At 42.4% G+C, this 21,687-nt stretch overlaps 1 protein-coding gene across 3 annotated transcripts in view; it reads right to left on the bottom strand.

The window, feature by feature from the left end:
* Positions 1 to 1,901: 1,901 nt before the first annotated feature.
* maml1 (mastermind-like transcriptional coactivator 1) overlaps positions 1,902 to 21,687 on the bottom strand; it is a 32,455-nt gene continuing 12,669 nt past the window's right edge. For all 3 annotated transcript variants that reach the window (XM_033633074.2, XM_033633075.2, XM_033633076.2), the window contains 4 exons: positions 15,854 to 17,203; positions 11,629 to 11,889; positions 10,917 to 11,046; positions 1,902 to 8,436 (listed from right to left, as the gene is read on the bottom strand). In XM_033633074.2, coding sequence (XP_033488965.2) covers positions 7,376 to 8,436; positions 10,917 to 11,046; positions 11,629 to 11,889; positions 15,854 to 17,203 — 2,802 coding nt within the window. In that variant the 3' untranslated portion in view covers positions 1,902 to 7,375. The remainder of the gene's footprint in view (positions 8,437 to 10,916; positions 11,047 to 11,628; positions 11,890 to 15,853; positions 17,204 to 21,687) is intronic.

The raw sequence follows: 21,687 nt of genomic DNA, 5'->3' as shown, positions 1-21,687 counted from the left end.
CAGGACAGCAGCTCCATGTTAGTTTTTCAGGCTGACCCTGTCCCCATATCAGACGAGGTGCTCAAAGTTCTACAAGTCTGTTTCATCAGTGTTTTCTTGAACCACTCTTAGTCTAGCCCCTCCTCTGGGACCACTTTGCCTCAGGAGACCCTACCAGGGGCTGTTAGCCCCGACAACACAGCTCCCAGGATCACGGGGACATGCAAACCCCTCCACCACGTTAAAGTGGCCATTCTTGGAGGAGGCTCCAGGGCAGACACAGAACACGCTGGAGGGATTATACGTCTCATCTGGCCTGGGAACACCTCGGGGAGAGAGACGTCTAAAGTGCTTAGCTCAGCCTGCTGCCCCCGAGACATGGCCCCGGATGGGAGGATGAAAATGGATGGATGGAAATGTAAAAAATGTAATTTAATTTAACCTATTTGTCACCGCTCCTTGGGCACAAAAAGTTTGAAAACTGTTGATCTACTGTGTAACTGTCTAAGGATAAGCACTGTATACAACTTCACTTTATAAAACCTATCTGTCCCTTTAATCTGCTCTTTAATATGTTTAATGTTTAATTTTACAGAAAATGTTAAAGGTTTGACGATGTAAGAGGTGGTCATCGTTTTATAAAAGATGGCTCACTTTAAATTAACTACTAGTGATGTCAGATGAGTCGCAGATTATTCCTCCTGATGTCAACACACACACACACACACACACACACACACAGAAAGACACGGACAACAGATGTGTTTCTAAAGAACTATATTTACATAATACTCTTGTTTTACAGAGAACCATATCAAAAGTATAAAATACTTACAAAAAATCCGCTGCAATATATAAAAATAACATCTATCTTCTCCAGATCATTAGGAAAGGCATACATACAAAAAAATATATTTATAGACATTTACACAGTTAAACCCAGAAACCCCGGGAGGCCGAGCGACGCTGGAAGCTGAAGATTCGGCAGGAGATCGGTCGGCAGCGATTTGGATGAACACGTGAAACCAGCCCCAAGCTACTGTTTAGCAATAATAACATTACAAATAAAATACACAACAAACGTTTCTTTGAAGAAGTCAAAAACAGTACAGTAGATAGAAGGACCGGGTCACAGTTCCACCTTAACAACAACATAACAATAGGACGACCTGGTCACAGATCTGCCTTAAAAAGGCCGGAGACACAGACTGACGGTTAGCGGTGAGAAAAGATCAGACGGCAGAGGAAGAATCGGACGATGAACACGGACGTGAAGCGAAGGTCCGACTATATTTATATAATGAGAACCATGAGGACACAACTCTAAACACCACATTCAACGTTAAATTCGTCTTCTGCCGTCCGATCTGACAGGATGTAGTTTTAACACTTTGATGTTTGAGCTTTTTATCCGCCGTCACAAAAAGGCCACATTTTGAATTTGGGAAACTTTTCAGGAGCTAAAAGCTGCGCTCAAAACTTTAACGCTAAAAAACGTCCAAATTTCAAGCAGGAAAATTTTCTTTACTGATCGACTCTGGAAATATTTTTTATATTTTGTAAGACATTTAATTTGTGTTTTTTTGTTTACATCACAATAACTGGGTATCTGCTGTCAGTTCATTAACATTAATGCTCAAAGGATATCTGACTTAATGTTTGCCTCTTTGGGCTCGTGGGACATTTTTGCCTGAATTCAGACTCCCAGGCAGACCATCCCTTTACCTTCTCCACCTGCTCAAACCCCCAAATCTATTTTTTTTAATCTGCTTTTAACTGGAGTCATGTTAAAGCCTTAATCATTGTTTTTCACCCGATTTTTATCCCTAGTGTTTATTTTATTTTACTGACTTTTATTTATTGATTTTTAACATTTTATTGTTGTACTTTTTTAGTCTTGTAATTTTTAAAAATTATTTATCTTTATTTTTATTTTTTGCATGTTATTTCAGTTTTGCTGTATGAAGCACTTTGGGCTGCATGTTTGTAAGAAAGGTGCTAAATAAAGTTGAATTTAACCATCTAAGAATGCAGCATTAGATGAGAGGAGGTGCACAGCCTGGGAGGCTACGTTCAGGGCAAAATAGTCCCCACTCACAACAGGGTTCCTGCAGATTTTTTGCCATAAATTTTCCTAATAATAATAATAATAATAATAATAATAATGCCCAAATATTTTACCCCATTTCCATTTTTGTATTTAGGTAGTTAAAGATGGACCTGTATAGTGATACAGTCATATATGTATTTCCCAGGCATTTGTGGATTAGAAAACTGCTAGCGCTTGCTAACTTTACTACCACTGCCAAATACCTGCGTACACCAAAAGACCAGACCGGCACATGCACTTACGTCACACATCATCGAGGCCACACCCCTTTGGAGAGGCCAGAAAATCTAACTTCCTGTAGATTTCAATGCAATTTGACTTGTTTGGATCATAGTTTCTTAATTTCTTTGTTTTGTTGATATGCCTAATAATTGTTTTGTGACCTTGTCTGACCCTGAGCATTCACAACAACAACTTAATAATTTAAGGTCAATCTCCCTTGCCGAGTGGATCAGTGGCCCAAAATGGGGTGTGGCCTAAGCGATAATGTCAGTCTGGTTCATGAGTATCACATGATAATAGTGACATTTCAACGATCACGCAGCATAGCGAAGTCTTATTAGGACGTCATTGCTGGTGACACGAAACATGTTTTGGGATTTTCATGACGATGGGAACCCTGTTATAAGTAATTTCTGAGTAACCAGGTGTTTATTTCATTTTCCAATTCGACTTGAAACGCAGCTCTAACAGATGTATTACAGTACTGTAGCACAGACTGAACAGTGTCTTCCTGCATTTACATGAAATCTACAGGAAATTGAGTCCTAAAAAGTTTTACCAAAACACTGAAATATTGAGCAAATGACTGCGAACTTCAAACGTGACCAGACGAGGTTAATGCTTCATGTTTCTGTGCCGACTGGAGCTGCGACCATTAGCCAGTTAAATCGAGTGAGAATTAATCTGCGACTATTTTGATGACGAATTGTTTCAGTTTTTTTAAAGCAAAAATGTGACATTTCTAGGTTCTAAAATGTGACGATTCACTGCTTTCCTCGATCTCACATTTTAATAACGTGAATATTTTTAGATTTGGAGATGTTGTTTGGAGAAAACAAGACGTTTGATGAAGTCTCTTTGGGCTCCAGGAGACTGTGACAGGATTTTCTCTCTGTTTTCTCATGTGTTATAGACCAAACGATTAATCAAGAAAATAATCTTCAGATTAACAAACATAAAGTAAAGTCAGTCTTTGTGTGAGGTGGAAAACCTCACTTTTCCCAATCAGCTCAGTTTAAGTTTACAGGTCAGAAAACTGAAGTTTAAAGCCAGAAAGTTTCACACAACTAAACTTCAACGTGTGTTTGATGAACTGATTTGAAATGTGGTTTAACTGGAGTCGTCCCGCAGACTCAGAGTCTGAGCATGGACACCTGGACACACAGGTGGACTCAGTGCAGCGGGAGGAAGTGGAGCTCTGATTCGGTTTAATGCTGACGACGTTTACATCTTAAACAAACAGAAAACATCGGAGTGGGATCTACAGTGCCTTTTGTGTCTCTGCTGGTCGGTGTGCACGTTTCATGTCACGATTCTTTTCTTCACACGAACTCTAAAAGCTCAGATTATAAAAAGGAACATACAGCTGCTTTTGCATGTTTTACTGGAGCTACGTTCACTGAGGATCAGCTGAGTCACAGACGTCCTCTGGTTAATTGATCTGTCGTCTTAAAATGATCAGAAAACTGGAGGAACGTCAGTCTGGTGAATCTAGATAAACTGGAATCTTCTTGGAGTTTTTTAAAAAGATTTTCTGCAAATGTAAGCATGAATGACACACTGCAGATATTTTGGTGCAAACAAAAAACACTTGACTAAAAGACATTCAGTCGTTCCACTCAGTCAGTCAGTCAGTCTGACAGTCAGTCAGTCAGTATGAATACTTTAAAACAAATGTCCCTTTACACGACAGCAGATCAAACAATACACGCTGTGTTGTTGGTATTTAAATAGCGGTGTGTGTTTCCAGATATTTCCCTACGGTATGAAAATTAACTTGCTTGAATTTTGGCTCAGCCATCACGCCTGCTTTTAATTCATCACAGTAACACGTTGTGGTAAAATGATACCACAGTAATATAGAACTAAAGGGCAGACATGATGTGATGGATGAATTTTTATACTGAAGTGAAATAGAAATAGACAGATTGTTTTTCAACCTTTCTGATATTGTTGTGTCTAAGTGACTTATGGAGATGATTATTTATTTTAAATTGGTCCAGTAATGAGAGAGCAGCTCAATCGGCAGCTATGAAACAGGCTGCAGTGTGAGCACCAGACGCACGTTCACACCGTCGATTTACGTCTAATAATAGTGCTGATTTTTGTTGACAACATTACAGACAGAATCCCGACAGAGAAATCAAATGTTTATCTTCATCTTAATCCGGTCCGTTTGTTCTTGTGACCTATAAAGTCTTGCTCAAGGAGAAGTCTCATTCTGAAATCCAGCGAGACATGATGTGTTACAGGTAGACGGAGAGCGGTGCACCAGTCACAGTGGCAGGTGAACAAAAAGTTAATTTCCAACCCTGCTTACAAACCAAATCTACATTGATTTATCAGCTCCCGATCTGTCTGTGAGCTGTGATTTCCCCTCACCGGCTACGGTGGGCACATGCAAACTTGATTTCTTTCCGTGAAGCTGACATGAGAACCATTTTGGTTCAGTAAATTCCTGCTGTCTGTCAGCCTGGTGAAGGCAAGTTATATTTCCACTCAGCTTTCAAGGAGCTGCTGCTGACAGACAGCTGAGACGTTTACAAAGACGCCGTCAAGAGTGGATTGGATGACAGGACTTTTATGCACCACTCACGTCTCACTTCCAGTGGGATTCCCAGTGAGAGTTATCTAAACAATTTCGATGTCGTGGCTGCTTATTTAGCGGATTTCGGAAATGTGAAAAAGTCTGAGACTTCAAAACAACATAAGGTTAAGAAAATGTTTTCATTGTCAGACACTGAGCCTGTCGAAGGACAAACGAGCACTTGACACTAACAGTGCGTTTTCTCTCCGAGTGGGTACACTACATCCTGTTTTGTGGCTTCAAGCTGCAGCGCTCTCTCTCAGTATTGGACCAATTTAAAAACTGTTTTTCCCATTAGTTGCTTTGATACAAAGTTATAGAAAACAGGGTCGAGGCTGGAAAATATCTCTTTAAAAACACGACAGGATGTTTTGGTAAACGGTCACAGTAATAAGAAGTATTTGTGATCGGCAGCAAACTGGTGTCAAACATGCAAAAACAGCGGTATGGCCCTTTATAATGACTTATTCACATAATGCTTACGTGTTAATTTCTGTGAAACAATCAGCTGCGTTTTTTTTTTTTAAAGTGGAAACAGACAACTTTTAAACTTTCACCCCCTGACGTTTCCAAGTGGTATTATTGTTGGCGCCACTTTTACAAAGACAACCGGATCACCTCAGAGCCCAGAAACTACCAACAGCAGAGGACACGCTGCGTTTTGTTTTCCACTGTGTTTCTACATCCACTTCCTCTACTGGGGACAGTGACTGCAGAGATCTCACACTGACACTCTTTGGTAACTGGGGGTAGCTACCGTTAGCTTCAGGGAAAACAAAGCTGACGCACTTCCTTTGTGTCGTAAATTGAGCCTTCATTTTCCCGCAGTTTGTATCCAAGTACAGACAGAATTGCATAGTGAATTGAGGCTTAAAGTGAACCGCTCTAAACGCAGACGGTGTCGTTATTAATTTTGCCATCAGCACTTACTTCATCATGAGTTAAAGCAAAAAACTTGTCCATTTCCACTTTAAGAGTGATTTAACTTCATCTCCGCTGAGCGAAGAAAACTGTAAGAGAGTCAACCCGTCGTCAAGGTTTTTGAAACTGCGACCGAATGATGCTGCTGGTCTGTAGGTGGCGCTGTGGGGCAGGTACAGTGGTTTAGCACTGAGCCATAGCTTCAGTAGTCTTAATACGACTCCTCCTCCGTTCAGTCTCCAGTCATCAATAAACACTGCGGTGTGCAACAGGATTATATTTACACACACTCCTTATCTGCAGACTGGACATCAGTCTGCGGCTCGTTTACAGATTTACACACGAGGTAGAAACAGAACTGGTTGATATCAGCCCATAAAATAAAAGTTACTCTGTTAATATAGAAAATAAAATAATAAAACCTTGGAAATGCTTTTTTGTTGCTGGTAACTGCACTCTGAAACTGCAATTCGACTGACGTTGGATGATACAACAATTTAGACCATGAATCAACAGATACTGGTCCACTGACATAGATGTTATTAAACCGTTTACACCAGGGTGACTATCTTTATGGATATCGTAATCAAAACTCAATGACTGATTAATTGAGTATAGAACATAGTGAAGTTAAAGAGCATAAAAAGGAGCTAAACTGAACTGCTTGCAGCTCAACACGTAACTGTTTTGCCTGTTTTCTTTTACACTTTGATGGATGGCAGCAAACACACTTTTGAAAACTGTTTTGTATAGATGAACAGTGTTCAGTGGATCTCCTGTATCCCGAATTTACCAGCAGACTCTGGTGAATCAGAGAAGGCTTTTAAGTTACTGTTCTACCAGGTGTGTAACTCTGCAAACAGCAACTCATCGTTAAATTGCCAGATTTTTGAATGAAGCCTGGTGTCATTCCTCTCAGTCAAGAGGATGACACACATCAGGACTCCAGCTGTGACTGAGCTGGTTTTATCTGCTACCAGCTGTTGGATTTCAAACCTCCGGCGCTCAGCTGACTGTCTGCTGAACCAAAAGGTCTTTGATCAAGATTCACTACCAGGACTCTACACTCTGACTGCTGTGGGAACTGAACTCTAACCAGCAGGAACACCAAACATCCTCATGTTTCTTCATTGCATTGCAATGGATTTGGCAGCTGGCTCATATCTCAGTGATTTATTCTACCCTGATAAAATGTGACACAGTCTCATCGTTATCAGGACAGCGAACAGCTTGTCCACAGATCAGCATCTGAAGAAATGTTTACCAACGACCTTCATAACTTTACCAGTCAGCCAGATGTTACAGCTCAAACACAGAGGGACTGACATTCACCATCAGCTGGCTGGTCTCAACGTTAGCAGAGTGGCTAATGCTAACACACCGGCCCCCTGACTGCATCTCTGTCAACACGTTACAACAGTGCTGGTCAGAAACAAGAACTCGTTTTCAACATGACTGCTGCAGAAAGTCGTCAGCCGCTCGTCTTCCAGGTACAGCAGTGCAGCCGCTCAGCTCAGCAGGGTTCAGGTGCTCCAGGTGCAGACAGGTGTATTCAACTAATGGTGGCTGGCAAGAAGTTCGTCCAGGTCGGCCATCCACTCCTGGGTGCTCTGACCCTTCAGCAGGGAGTCCACCAGCTCACTCTCCCCGGCAAAGCTCCCCGACGCCACGTTGTATCCGAACGACACCTGCTGCTGCTGCTGACTGGCAGTCCTGCTCACCTGGTAACCTTGGTTACACTGCAGTCCCTGGCGGCTGTTGCCCTGCGGCTGTCCGAATGCCGCCAGGTCAGGGAGGACAGCCTGGTTCTGATTGGCCTGTTGCTGTTGAGTCTGCTGCTGATTGGCCATCGGCTGGCCGAGGCTTTGAGGGTTGGGCGGCGCCCTCTGTTGGGCAGCTGCCATGTTTGTTTGCATCATCTGCTGGCCGGGGTTCAGACCTCCCATAGGACGTCCGCCGGGGTTTGCACCAAAGGGTGCAGCGCCAGGCGGCATCTTGGGAATGCGAGACTGCTGCTGCATGTGGAAGGCGTTAGGGGGGTTGTTGAAGGCGTTGGGGGGCAGGCCGGCGTTACTGGAGGGCGGCTGGTTGGCCAGCTGCTGCTGCCAGGCGGCACTCTGGGTGCCCTGCATGCTGCCGGGCATGGAGCCAGGCAGGCTTGCTCCCATACTGTTCTGCATGGAGCCCGGCATGCGGGCGGCGGCAGCAGCCAGCTGCTGCTGCTTCAACATGGCGGCATTGGGCTGCGCCTTCAGATGCTGCTGCTGCTGAGCCAGAAGGCTCTGCCGGTAGGAGGCGCTCATGGGGCCCAGAGGCTGGCGCTGCAGGCCAGGCTGCTGCTGAGGGTGAGACGGGTGGGCCGGGTGATTAGTGTGAAGGTTCATGTTGTTGTAGAGCACCTGCTGTACGTCCACACCGGCCCCGCCTCCTCCGCCCCCGCAGGCCGACAGGTTGATGTCACTTTGATTCCCCGCTGAGGGCGGAGCTACACCACCTGTAGGCCCGCCACCAGGCCCCATGCTCATACCCATCATGCCTTGGTTCTGAGAGAACATGCGCTGGGAGCTGGGGGAGGGGCCTCCCATGGAGCCAACACTGCCCATTGGCTGAGAGGAAGCTGTGAAGAAAAGAGACAAGTGTTTGTAAACAGCATCACTAAATATGACATCATTTATCTGTGTAAACAAGAGCAACTTTATTATTTTCATTAGTGGTGAATTTGCCAATTATTTTCTCACTTAGTTGTTTTGTCTATAAATATCAGAAAATAATTTGATCATAGTTTCCTCGGATCACAAGTTTTTAAAATTTTGGTTTCTTTAGAGCAACAGATTCAAAGATTTTCAGTTTAATCCAGAAATCATCATGTTACAGACACGCTAACGGGAAACTGGTTGGGAATTTTAGCCAAATAATAAATGTCTTAAATGAATTATCAAAACAGCGTAATTTTCTGTCGATCAGCAAATCAATCAATCGTTTAGCTCTGATGAGAAACATAACACACAGAATAATTCTTAATGAAACGTTGACACTTGCTGTTAGGTGTTGGGTAAACGCAGCTTTCAACCAAGTGCCATAAAACATTATTAATTACCCAGCAGCAGGTGAAGCTGTAAATGATGATTTTATTTCTCTATCACCATTAAACACAGACGGTAGTTTCATGTTTAATGTGGCAGCATCAGGACAGTTGAGAACAAACAGACTCAACAGATCATCAGAACGCTACGGCTGCTGTTATTTTCTATTCAAATCAGCGGTGAGCATCATTTACACACACACACACAGAAATGTTTGTCCTGAACGTCACAACAACAACGACCGCCTGCTCCAAACAGATCTGATAAAACTGAGTCTGCACAAACAGCACAGATCAAAATATAATTTCATTTTACCAAACAGCAGCTCTGGTGTTTATCATTTCTTCCATATAACTGTGCTCAGGTTCAGTGAGACCTGAAAACCAACATATTTTTGTGCTACAAATGATTTTACAGTAAATGTTTAATGTTTATTCCTGGATTTATATCATGTTTCCTTTTGTTCTAAAGCAAAGTAAATTGTTTTATTAAGTTAAATACATAGAAATAAACTCCAAAATCTTTAAAACCTCAAATTTAAAACAATCAGAAAATATGGATCAAATATTTCTCTCGGGTGAATTATGATGAATCACGCACAGAGTTCGTGGGTTTTCTCTGTGTTGATAACGCAATATATAGGACCGTATGAATGTAATATTGTAACGTAAACTTGACAGTGTGAGGTTCTTGTTATTTCACAGCTTTCACGCACATACTGGATGATTCAGGTGTTTCTCTGAAGCTTCCAGCTGATCTCTGCTGTCACTATGAAGTCTCTAAGTCCTATCTAAAGTAGAACCATACTAGTGACTCCTGTAACCTAATGGCGTCAGACACGATCATCCTGACTGTGTTACTAAAAACACCTGCTGCACAGGTTTGATTGTGGAGCTTTAAGTTCTCAGAGAGACACTGAAAATGTGCTGGTTAAATGCTTAATGAGCCTTGAAACAAATGGCAGATATAAATGGAGAAAGTCCAGTGGTAGTTTCCACAACAAGCCTCAAACAAAATGAGAACAGAAGCTTTACAGTCAATATTTAAACATTCAAAGCATCCAAACACTCATTCATTGATGCCAGTGAATATGCATTAGCATGCTGAATGTGCTTCTATCACATCCCTTCAACGGTGGAGCCACACTGAGATCTTCCAGCTCCAGTGGTTCATTTGAGCTCACCATATTGTGACTGACTGGCACGCCAATCCCCTTGTGCTAACCTAAGCACATGCTGCTAAAGGTTTATGGGCAGAGCTTTCGCATTAACTCCGCATAACATGCATCCGTCTACATACCATGTGGTCTGCGTGTTACACAAGTACCTTCGCAGCCCTAATTTAAATGGTAGAATCTGTCTGGAGTGAGAGATGTGTGTTTCATGTTTAGCATCAAATGTGTCTGTGCTGTTTAGATCTGCCGCTCTTGACCCTCACAGTTCTCTTTGGTGCAGACAGCTGTGGACGTGATGCGGCTCTAAGATAACATCGTCTTCTCTCTTCTGCTTTGAAGTGGTGAATTTACACTTCACAGGTACTTCATATGACACACTCTCTGACTTTTGTTTGACATCTAGTGTTACCATAAAATGTTGTTGCACATTTCTGATCCATTGTTAGCGCCATTAGCTTGTTTACTATATTACATGAATGCAGCTGTCACACTGAACGTCTGCTTCAAACTTTAAAACTTTATATGGAAGAAAAAGAAATGTTATTATTAATAATAATATTTGTATTAAACGGCCAAATTGGATTGGACTGGCGTAACTCTGAGTCTGGTGCAGCCCTGATACTGTTTATACTGAGGTTTCTATCCCATAAATACCTCTGGATGTGTTAAAACAATGCAGCTAATCAAACTCATTTCATGATTTGTAAGATTTCTCCCAAATTTATTTCTATAAAATTTGCTTCATCAATGCTCTATAAAATCAAACTCTACAGTATACACTGATCACTATTTTAATCCCCTGATGTCCTTCCAATTGGCTGACGCTGATCGTGTTCCTACCTGTAAACTGGTTGACTGGCTGCTGTGGGAAAGGGTTATGATTGGCCGGTTGTCCCGGCTGGTCCTGGTACTGTGGGGGAGGTCGGGTCAGGTGTCTCTGCAGCTGCTGGTCCTGCTGCCGCTGCTTCTCCTGCACACACACAGAACAGACACACAGACAGACTATTTAGAAACAACAGGACAGTAACGACTAGTTTAATGAAACAAAAGCAGCGTTCCTGGCAAATGAGCAGAGGTGCAAAAACAAAAAGTACATTTTAATGAGTGAGGCATATGGGTCAGTAACTAGAGGACCCCAAACGGACCCACTGTCCAGACGCTGACCTAGAATAATGAGCTTCTAATCAGAGTTAGTTTAAGCTAAGATGTTTATCAGCTTGATATTTGATATTTACAGCCTCCCCAAAAGCTTCCTGGGGTTTGCATTATTGTAGTCCTGTTATACTCAGGCACAATATGAACACGTGGAAAAACATGTCATACTTTAAAGGATCACAACATAAACCCAGAGCAGTCCTGACTCTGTTCACAGCTGCATCAGGAGGCTCAAAGCTGTGACATAATTTTATAAACAATCAGCTCCCTCTAGTGTCAAAATATGTTCACAGGCTGGCACTTTTTCTTCTACAGCAGGTTTAAACATAAAGCACGACATCCCACAGTGAATAAAAACGTGCTCACACAATCAGACATATCTGTTCTCTATGTTTACCTGTTCGGCCATGAGCTGCTGTCTCTGCATGTACTGCTGCTTCTGCTGCTCCAGGATCTGCTGCTGATGCTGCTGCTGTTGCTGCTGCTGCTTCAGTGCCGCCGCCACCGCCGCCTGGTTGCTCAGGTACGCTGCGTTACTGTGGTTACCCGCCATGGCGTTCGCCCCCGGCTGGGCTGCCATGGCGTTGTTTCCGGGCGCAGACGCCATGGTGTTGGCGGGGCCCGGGCCGTGTGGAGGGGCAGGGTAGGAGTTCTGGTCCTGACAGAAACATAAATCAATATGATGTAGTTATCAGTGTTTGGAGGTTTGTGATTACAGACCGGAGTGTATTGACCCAAACAAAAATTCAGTTCATTCATTCATTTAGAGTCAGACTTAATCAAGAAATTCTTACTCTTCTTCTGCTTCTTCTTCTTCTTCAACAAACATATTGGCCTACTCTTTGCAACAAATGAACAATAATAAGCAGAAATATTCTCCATATTTCTAAAATGATTCAACAGTTCTCCCAAACCTCCTCCAAAGAACAGCATCCTGTCAAATTCCAGGATATTCCAGGACTACAACCCCAAACACAGTACATCTATTTTATTGAATCCTACTCAAATTCTTTAAATTTCTATTTCATTTATTATATTTTATCATTTTAAAGTGTTTGCTTGCTACTTTTGAACATGTTAAAATGTTTTTAATTGTGTGTAAAATGCATTTTTTACTTTATACCCTGACTGATAGCTTTTATTTAGTTATCTCTTTGCATATTAACATATCATAATTTATTTGTTGATTTCATTTTGTGTCATAAATCTGAATCTGCTAAGTACTACATGTATCATATAAATGTGATGCAGTCAAAAGTACAATATTTCCGTCTGTGTAGTAGAAGTGTAAAGAAGCAGAGACAGGACAGTTTTGAAGTACTTGTACAGTACTGTAGTGTACTGTGTGTGTGTTTCATCACTGCTGACAGAACTGTGTGGAGGCCTGAGGAGGAGGAGAAATACTTAAGTTTGTACAAATATAGGTAAGTATAAGTTTTAAGTGAAGTTGAGCAGGAACAGAGCGTCCCGACTGCAGAGAGGAAAAATACAAGCAGCAGCAGCAGCTATATTTAAATACAGAGAGAATATGAAAGGCTGCTTTGTCACTGCCTCCCTTCACCCCCCGTGTGAGCCTTAGCAACCAGCTGCTTCACCAACACACACACACACACACACACACACACACACACACACAGAGTCAGTGCACGTTAAAGCGTGGGGCCCAGGCCGGTCTGAAGCAGCTGAACAAAAGGCCTCCCTGCTGCAGACCGACTTCACCTCCACTCAACAAACTGCTCTGTACTGGTCTTCATCTGCACCTGTTGGACTGAAACCAGTACAACCACAGGCCAGTGTGACTCACTGTGGATACCAGTGTGACAGAGTCTGAGTGCTGGACTGACTTATATTTAGTTATACATTATAAATAAATATCATCATATATATTATACTAAATTACATTTCATGTTCTGTTAATTTATTTCTTTGACTGTTTTCACTGCCACTTCAACTTCTTTCATTAACTGCATTGTGAGTGTCACTTCAACTTCTTTTGTTACCTCTTTTTCAACTGCCACTTTCTTTCATTGACTGTTTTCACTTCCTTTATAATTTCTTTTGTTAAATGTTTTTACTGCCACCTCAACTTTTTTCGTTAACTGCATTTTGACTGCCACTTCAACTTCTTCCATTGACTGTTTTTTCATTGCCATTTTAATTTTTCTTTGTTAAATGTTTTTACTGCTACTTCAACTTAATTCGTTAATTGCATTTTGACAGCCACTTCATCTTTTGACCGTTTTCACTGCCACCTACACTTCTTTTGTTGACTGTTTTTTAATGCCACTTCAGCTTCTTTCATTAACTGTTTTTTTAACTGTCACTTTAATTTCTTTTGTTGATTGTTTTACTGCAGCTTCAACTTCTTTCGTTAACTGCATTTTGACTGCCACTTCAACTTCTTTCAGTAACTCTTTTTTAAACTGTCACTTTAATTTCTTTTGTGAACTGTTTTCGCTGCCACCTTATTTTCTTTGGTTGATTTGTTTCACTGCCACTTTGATTCCATTTATGAACTGTTTTGACCGCCACTTTAACTTCTTTGGGTAAATGTTTTACTGCCGGTTCAACCTCTTTCATTAACTGTGTTTTGACTGCCACTTCAACTTCTTTCATTGACTGTTTTCATTGCCAATTTAATTTTTCTTTGTTAAATGTTTTTACTGCTACTTCAACTTAATTCGTTAATTGCATTTTGACAGCCACTTCGTCTTTTAACCGTTTTCACTGCCACCTACACTTCTTTTGTTGATTGTTTTTAGTGCCACTTCAACTTCTTTCGTTAACTTTTTAAATTGCCATTATTTTCGTTAATTGTTTTGTTTTCATTGCCACATTACTTTCTTTGTTAAATAACTGCAACTTCAACTTATTCCATTTACTACATTTTGACAGTCACTTCAACTTCTTTCATTCACCGTTTTTACTGCCACTTCAACTTCTTTTGTTGACTGCATCTTGACTAACTCAACTTATTTCATTTATTGTTTTACAGTCACTTCAGTTTCTTTCGTTATCTGCATTTTGACTAACACCTCAACTTATTTCGTTAATTGTTTTACTGCCACTTCAACTTCTTTCATTCACAGTTTTCACTGTCACTTCAACTTCTTCTGTTAACTGCGTTTATATTGCTTCACTACTCCTTTCATTTCAACTGCAATTACTACTTCTTCCATTAACTGTTTTGAAGCCACTTCAACTTCTTTCACTACGTTTACTATTTAAAATATTGCAACTACAACATTTTAAGCAAAACTAAACTTTTTTATCCATTTCTAATTTCTTTTAGTGGATGAACACCTTGTACAGCTCCATCCATCTCATACACAATTATTGTTCACTTTTGGTAACACATTTCTGTTTCATATTTTTCTGGCTGCGGCACAAGGAGATGACATCGCTATCTTGTTAATCTGTGATTGGCTGAGTTGTTTTTTCAGATGGGCAACAGTCATCTGGTCTGGAGCCGGTCTGGCCCATAGGGGACGCTAGCAGGACTTCACACTGTTAATCTTAAAAGTTACTTCTCTTGATCCAGTGAAGTCAAAGTTAAACACAGTGAAGAAGGAAGCCTCTGTGGCCGACAGAGACAACAAAGACAACAGACTGGAGTCAGTTCAAATCCTGACAGAGTTACAGCGCTGCCCCACCCCCTCCATGTGTCTTGTACGCCCACGCTGAATTTAAGGAAAGCTAATGTCTCTTCTTTCTTTAGGTACATTGAGTTTTTTAAGTAGTGACTGTGTCCAAACTGAATCAGACAGCAGGAGACTCTGCTGCTGCAACAGACCCTCATTGTTCAGACTCGTCGTACATCAGTCCAGCGCAGCTGTGTGGGAGTGGGGACCTGGGTTTATTTATTAGATACCTTCAGTGTGTGTTACATTTAATATTAAAGCCAGGGAGTCTGTTCTGTATCGTAAGGATTCACTATAAAACTGTTTTTAAGACTTTATAGAAACAACCTGCAGTGTGAAGGATTTTGTGTGTGTATGTGTGCGCGTGTGGTTCAGTCCAGGAATGTGCTGCCGGCCTGGTTATGAAAGCAGAGCAGAAACACTCTGATCAGTCGGCACAGTCACTGTTGTAGTGTTGTGATATTAGCACGCATGCTACAGTTAGCATCTGCTGCTGAGAAGTTTAACTCCAAAACTCTCAACCATTAAAAACCTTTGAGGTCACACTGTCAGCCACAGATGTGGGTTTTATTTCTCAGCAGTCCTCATCATTTTTACCAGATGATGCACTTGTTGTAAAATATTTTATCCAATGTAAGGTTTAAAATGAACCTTAATACTTAAATATAATAAATAATTACATAAATTCACTATATTTTCTATGGAGTCTTGTTCTAATTAGAATTTTAGCTGTCAAAACATTGTCATGCTGCGTGTATATTTTTGGACGAATGTGTTTCTGTGGCAGGAGCAGTTTTGTTCACATGATAACAGGAAGCTGATGCAGTGTCACTTTGACCTCTGATGACCCTCATATTTGTTTTTATACATTCTGTGATATTCAAGTAACTAAAGTTAACTCTATTGTTAATGTTGGTGATGTTACCTTGCTGTTTAAGTGCTGTTGATGTGATGCAGTGATGGTGTTCGTTGTGTTCTTACCTGTGAGTGCGGTATGTGCTGGCGGAAGTTCATGCTGTTCTTCTGTTTGATCTGCTGCTGTCTGAGCAGCGTCAGCAGGGCCGCCTTGTTCTGGCTCTGGGTGTTGGGGGGCCGCGGCGCCTCAAAGTGCGTCAGAGGTTTGGTGTTGTTGTAGTTCGGCATGGTGCCTGAGGCCTGAGCCCCTGGTGCCGGTTGGTGGCTGAGGGGTGGCCCTGACGTCGGGTGACCCATCATGTTGGGGTGTCCAGTGGGCCCCGGCATGTAGCTGCCGGCCCCCGCCTTGGGAGAGCTTTTGTTGGGCTGACCGGGCATCAGCAGCTGCTTCTGAGCGTTGGGGTTGAAGTCCTGTGGGTACAGGGAGGGGCTCGTGGGTTTGTCCATACCAAACGCGCCCCCTAGTGGGCTCTGAGAGGTGTTGGCCATCTGGGGCCAAGGCGGGGGGTGGGCATGGGGCCCCTGGTTGTGGAACTTGGTCCCCGGCTGTGGCTGTTTGTGCTGCATCTGGCCGTGGAGGTGCTGGGCTCTCTGCTGCTGGGCAGCCAGCTGCTGGAGCTGCTGGGCGGGGGACAGGTCTTTGGGCACCGGGGGTCCTGGAGGGAGAAGGTGGTTGGGGGGAGGCTGAAGCTGCCTAGGTGGAGGAGCTGGCTGGGATGGTGGCAGAGCTGGGGAAGAGGCAGAGGAGGAGGCAACTGGCGAGCTGGTTGGGTGAGGAGGCGGCCCAGAGGAGGTGGACCTGACCTGGGGGGAGCCAGTGCGAGAGTCCTGCTCGAAAGCTACCGAGGCCGGGGAGAACTCCGTCTTAACGCTGGCCAGATCTGGAGGAAGCAGACCCTGTGAGGACTGGCCTCCCCCACCACCTGCTGCTCCTCCTGCTCCTGCCCCAGCGCCACCTGGAGTCGGCACCAGCTCCAGAGGGTCTTTACGGTCCTCAAACCCGTCATTGAGAATGTCCTGGATGTCCTCGTAGGCCACAGAGCAGTTCAGCTCCTCCATCAGCTCCGTCCACTCCTGCTCGTTCAGGTTGAGGTCGGGGAACAGGCTGTTGTTGCCTCCTCCCGACGGCGGCATGATGGGCAGGATGTCATCGGGCTCCTGCTTCATCTCTTTCCGCTGGAAGTCCGAACCTGCTTCCCTGCCGCCGTCCGTCGACTCCCCAGCCTGCGCGTGGGTCCCGTTAGAGTTCAGAGCGTCGCTGATCCCCAGCTTGGAGTCCAGTGGGGAGCCGTTGGTGGTGCCGTTGTCCAGACAGGCCTTCTTGTTGGGAGGGAAGCCGTCGCTGAAACCATTGACCTGATCTCTGCCCAGCGGAGAACTGGCACTCTCCAACTTCCTCTTCACTGTCTCCTGCAGCTGGAGGACCAAACAGAACGATCGAGAATTAGTAAAAGCAGTAACACTCTGCCATCACCACAAACACGAGGGTTCAAACCCCAACCCTGCTAATGTGTCTTTGAGCAACAGACTGAATCACGCACAGTGTGAGGGGGGGCTGAGAAAGTCTGAATAACAGTCCAAAAACATATTTTAAAAAAATCATGTTATTAACAAGAAAAAGTGATTTAAACCTGTTGCAGAGATACACTGAAGCTCTGGACTTCGATATTTGCTGATGTTTAGGAAACAAATCTGTAAATTATTAAGAGTTAAAATATTTACGGGGTTCCAAAACATTTTCATGGACAATATTTCAACACTTGTTCATAACTTCTCAAGGACCAGTAATAACATTTAATTCTTGCCCTACTTGCCCGTATCACATATCATACTCAAACACTTAACATAATTTCAGTTAGTTGTCATACATGGAGGAAGACACGGAAAGTGGGGGGAAATGAAAACGCATGTGACGGTAAACAAAATGCTGTCACACATTGACACATATTGGAGCTATGTTAAGTCAACAGCTTCAGAAAATAAATTTGCGGTAATATTAAATTACATGGAAGGTTATCTATGGAAGATTACTGTCACAATATAATCAAACATAACAAAATGCCATGCCTTTTCCAAAACTTTAAATATTTTTTTACTAATTCAATGACTTTTCCAGGCCTGGGAAATTTAACTGAAATTCCAAGACATTTCCAGGTCTTCCATGACCGTAGGAACCCTGTACTTATAGTTTCTACTTGACATATTTAGTTTCAAGTTGCAAAAACTATAAATTACTTTCAATGCATCTCTATTATCCTAGTTGTTTTTGACACTGGCTAATTCCTGAAACTATTTACAGGGTGCAACTACCGATTATATTCATAATTAATTCGTTGGCTGCTTATTTTTTAATCATTTAGTCCAACCATAACAATTTCCAGAGCCCAAGGTGCAGCCTTCACTTCAAGGCTCGAACTAGTGGATGTTTGCTTAAAGGAAACGACCACTGATTCATCGATTAGAAAATAGTTGTATTTTAATCTGATGATTTTATTTCCAAACTATTTAAGCAACAATTGCAGCTGTAATTGTCTTAATTTAGACATCTGCATCATGAAATGAGGTTATTTGGGAGTGCTGAGTAACAAAGCCAGCTGTTGAATAATGACAGAATTTCTATTTCAGTATCCTGCAGGAGCCGCGTTCCAGCTGCAGGGGGCGCTGCAGCTGAATGGACAGAATTATGAGAGCTGAAGCCAGCAGACGACGGGAGTGAAAAAAGCTTGTGAGCTGCTGCCGATAATAGAATCAGCTGCAGGCAGGCTTACATAATGCAGATAACAAAGAGCTTCCTCAGAGCAGTCAGCAGATCAGATCTGTTCACTCTGCAGGACAACACCGGATCTGATGGGAACATTCAGAGCTGCCTCCGCATCAGCTGATCTTCACACGCTCTCGTTGTGCGATTATCAAAGCATCTCAACACCTGTTCGGTCTTCACAGAAAAGACTCGACAGGTGAATCCAGGTGAAGCTCGGTCTGGTGTTTACAAACAGAAACAGACTGATGGAAACAGCCTGGTTTTAACTTTGGGCTCTGACACATGTAAAACACCTTTATATCGTCACTTTACTACCTGCTTACATCTCTGTACATATCGCCTATTTATTACTTCTCATTGCAGAAATACATTCCCGTCTCCAGTTTATTCACTTTGCAATAACAGTCGACCACTAATACTTATTGTATTTTTTTACAATTCAACTTCTGCACATACACAACTTCTTCTTTGTACACATATCTACAGATCTAAAATGTTAATTGCTGACGGCTGCTTCTCTGTAACTGTTGTGCATCTGACAATAACATGAAACTTGACACTACCGATGCCTGACCATAGAAACCTTTTGTTTTACGTGACTTTCTCTTGTAAACAACACAGCAGCTATTGGCAGATAGTATGTTTGGGCTGGTGGTGTCTGTAGATCATTGGGTACTGGTAATTTCAAATGAAAGTAGGTGTTTGGAGAATTATATTTGGATGTAATAAAGCGTTGCAAAGTTGTGGCTTTTGAAGTGTGTAATCTGTGGACGTTTTATGTAACAACACAGAGTCTACAGCTGACAGTGACAATGACTAACATGCTGATGTTTAGCAGGTATAATGTTGAACATGTTTACTGTCTTATTGTATGCTAAGGTTTGATAATTTGCAGTAAACATAAAGTACAGCTGAGCCTGACGGGAATGTCATTACTTCTTCAAGTATTCAGTCATAACCAAAGTGTAGGGACACATTACGATGCTGACCTGATGACAGAGTGATATCCTTGGGATCAAACAGTAGCTAACCTGCTGCCTCTGTAGCAGCCTGTTACTGCAAAAGGAAATGTGTCCTCAGATAACCAACGTGATTATAAACAGCTAATGAATTTAAGTACAAACACTGATCTGTAATCCAGCCTGAAAACCTGATCAGATCGTCTCTACAGTACAAGGAACGAGATAAAAAGTTGAGCCTCATGAGCAGAGTGGCGTCAAAGTGTGGACAAAGGTGATGTCTTCCTCTAAATATGCTGAGAATTTCCTGATTAGCCCGACTGGTGCCAGAATGGTAGAATCAAAACATTTGGACACAGTTAGTTGCCCAGTAGCACCAAAACCAGCAAAAACAGTTTGGATTATAAGGTGCATAAAACCTAAACTGTGTGGAGGCAGACACAGGTCTGGTTTTAACCCCTAACTGGGCTAACTTGGGCATAACCCACAGTACATGCACAGGAAGGAGAGGACTGAAGGCCCAACCTCTGCAGCACTGGTGCACTGCTTTGAGGAACTGACTGAAAAGGAAAAGAAAAGTGTGATAAAGGTGCATTTTTATCATGTTGTGACACAGAAAACGCCTGTGTGGGTGTGCAGAGACTTAAAAACAAGGATGGGTCAGCGACATCATCGAAGTGTCTAACAAGTAGGCTTGAACTGTACAGCTTTTTTTCATACCTTCCAGACATTTCACCAGGATATATAGTAAAGACGGCACTTGTGAAAACAAAAAAAGTTAAAGCTGAGCTGCTGGTTGTTTGAAGTCACTGCACGTTTTCACGAAGTCAGAGGAAAAAGCAGATCAGAGACGAAAACAGTCACTCATTCAAATGTGAGTTTCAGTTTCTGCTGATACAGTTACTCTCTCTCATGTGAACTCACTCTGGTTTTCAAAATCAAATTTCCAGCTGTAGTTTCAACCAAAACATCGAAGATTTCTGAAGCATGTGAACATACATACACTCTGCGTTTTGTGTTTGTTTTACTGTTAAAGTTAACTCATCTTTCAATGTGCCTCCAGCACATTGCAGCTCCAGCATCAGACTAGAAATGCTGAAATAAGCTGTTTGACTTTGGCACCGCTGTAGATATGGATTCAGAGAAAACCCAATACAACATGACAAACATACAGTAGTTGTATACAGTATGCTGTATATTAATCATTATAATACACTAAGGAATCCTGCAATACCTACACACTCTGACAAACAAACTGCAACTTAAGAATTGAAAAACAAGCTTCTTTTAGAGTGAGTTTACTTTATTTTGTCAGTGTTAGTCACACATTGTGGTTGTGTTCTACAGATGTCATTACTGCTATGCTTATCATTTTACCTGAGTCAGTGGCAACATTTACAACCTGGTAGTGATACTGAAAGAGGCTCTGGGTCTGTTTGTGTCTGGATTAAGGAGAGAAAGGTGAGTCTCACTTGAGGGAACGATAATGTGCCTGTAAAGCCCCGTTTCCACCAAACGCTTTCGGTACATTACCTTCTGAACCAGCAATAACCCTTCAGACATGGTACCTACAACCTAATGTTTCCACCAGAAACAGTCCTCTTAAATGTGGGCGGGGTTGTTGTCACTCACTGCTCCGTCCAGCACTCGCTGTATTTCCTCATCAGCGGTAACACAGACGGAAGTCTGCACCTGGTTTATCGTCCACAGAACGAGGCTGCACGCCCACATTTTCACAACAAAATAGAACAGGCTGCAGTGAGAGTCTCTCTCCATGGGATATTTAAAAATAGCAGCTTTGTGCATTTAGTCCTTCTCAGGCAAGCTCAGGGGTCTAGTGTTGCTGTAGCCCACAGGAAGTGAGGATTAGAATATATGACCTTCACATAGTATGGCCAAAATTAATATATATTTTTAAACACTTTAAGACTCATTACTTAAAGTGTATGTCATTCAAGAGAGACAATAAAAACTAAAGTGATGGTCAGAGTTGTCACAGTGAAATTTAAGGTGTGCTGATGGATTCATGTCATCAACTCATGCATTGAGTAACATTACAAGTTAACGTTCCACCTTAAAAGTTGCCGGCAGTCGGCCCAGTGAATGAAGTTATTTTTTCTCAGACTCCAGCTGCTGTGAGAGGCAGCAAAACATCTTTTCATTTTATAGTTACAGTTTAC

This window comes from Epinephelus lanceolatus, chromosome 7 (genome assembly GCF_041903045.1).
Source record: "Epinephelus lanceolatus isolate andai-2023 chromosome 7, ASM4190304v1, whole genome shotgun sequence".
Classification (NCBI taxonomy): Eukaryota; Metazoa; Chordata; class Actinopteri; order Perciformes; family Serranidae; genus Epinephelus; species Epinephelus lanceolatus.
The sequence above is the reverse complement of the archived record's forward strand: the minus strand, read 5'-3'. Positions and strand labels throughout refer to the sequence as shown.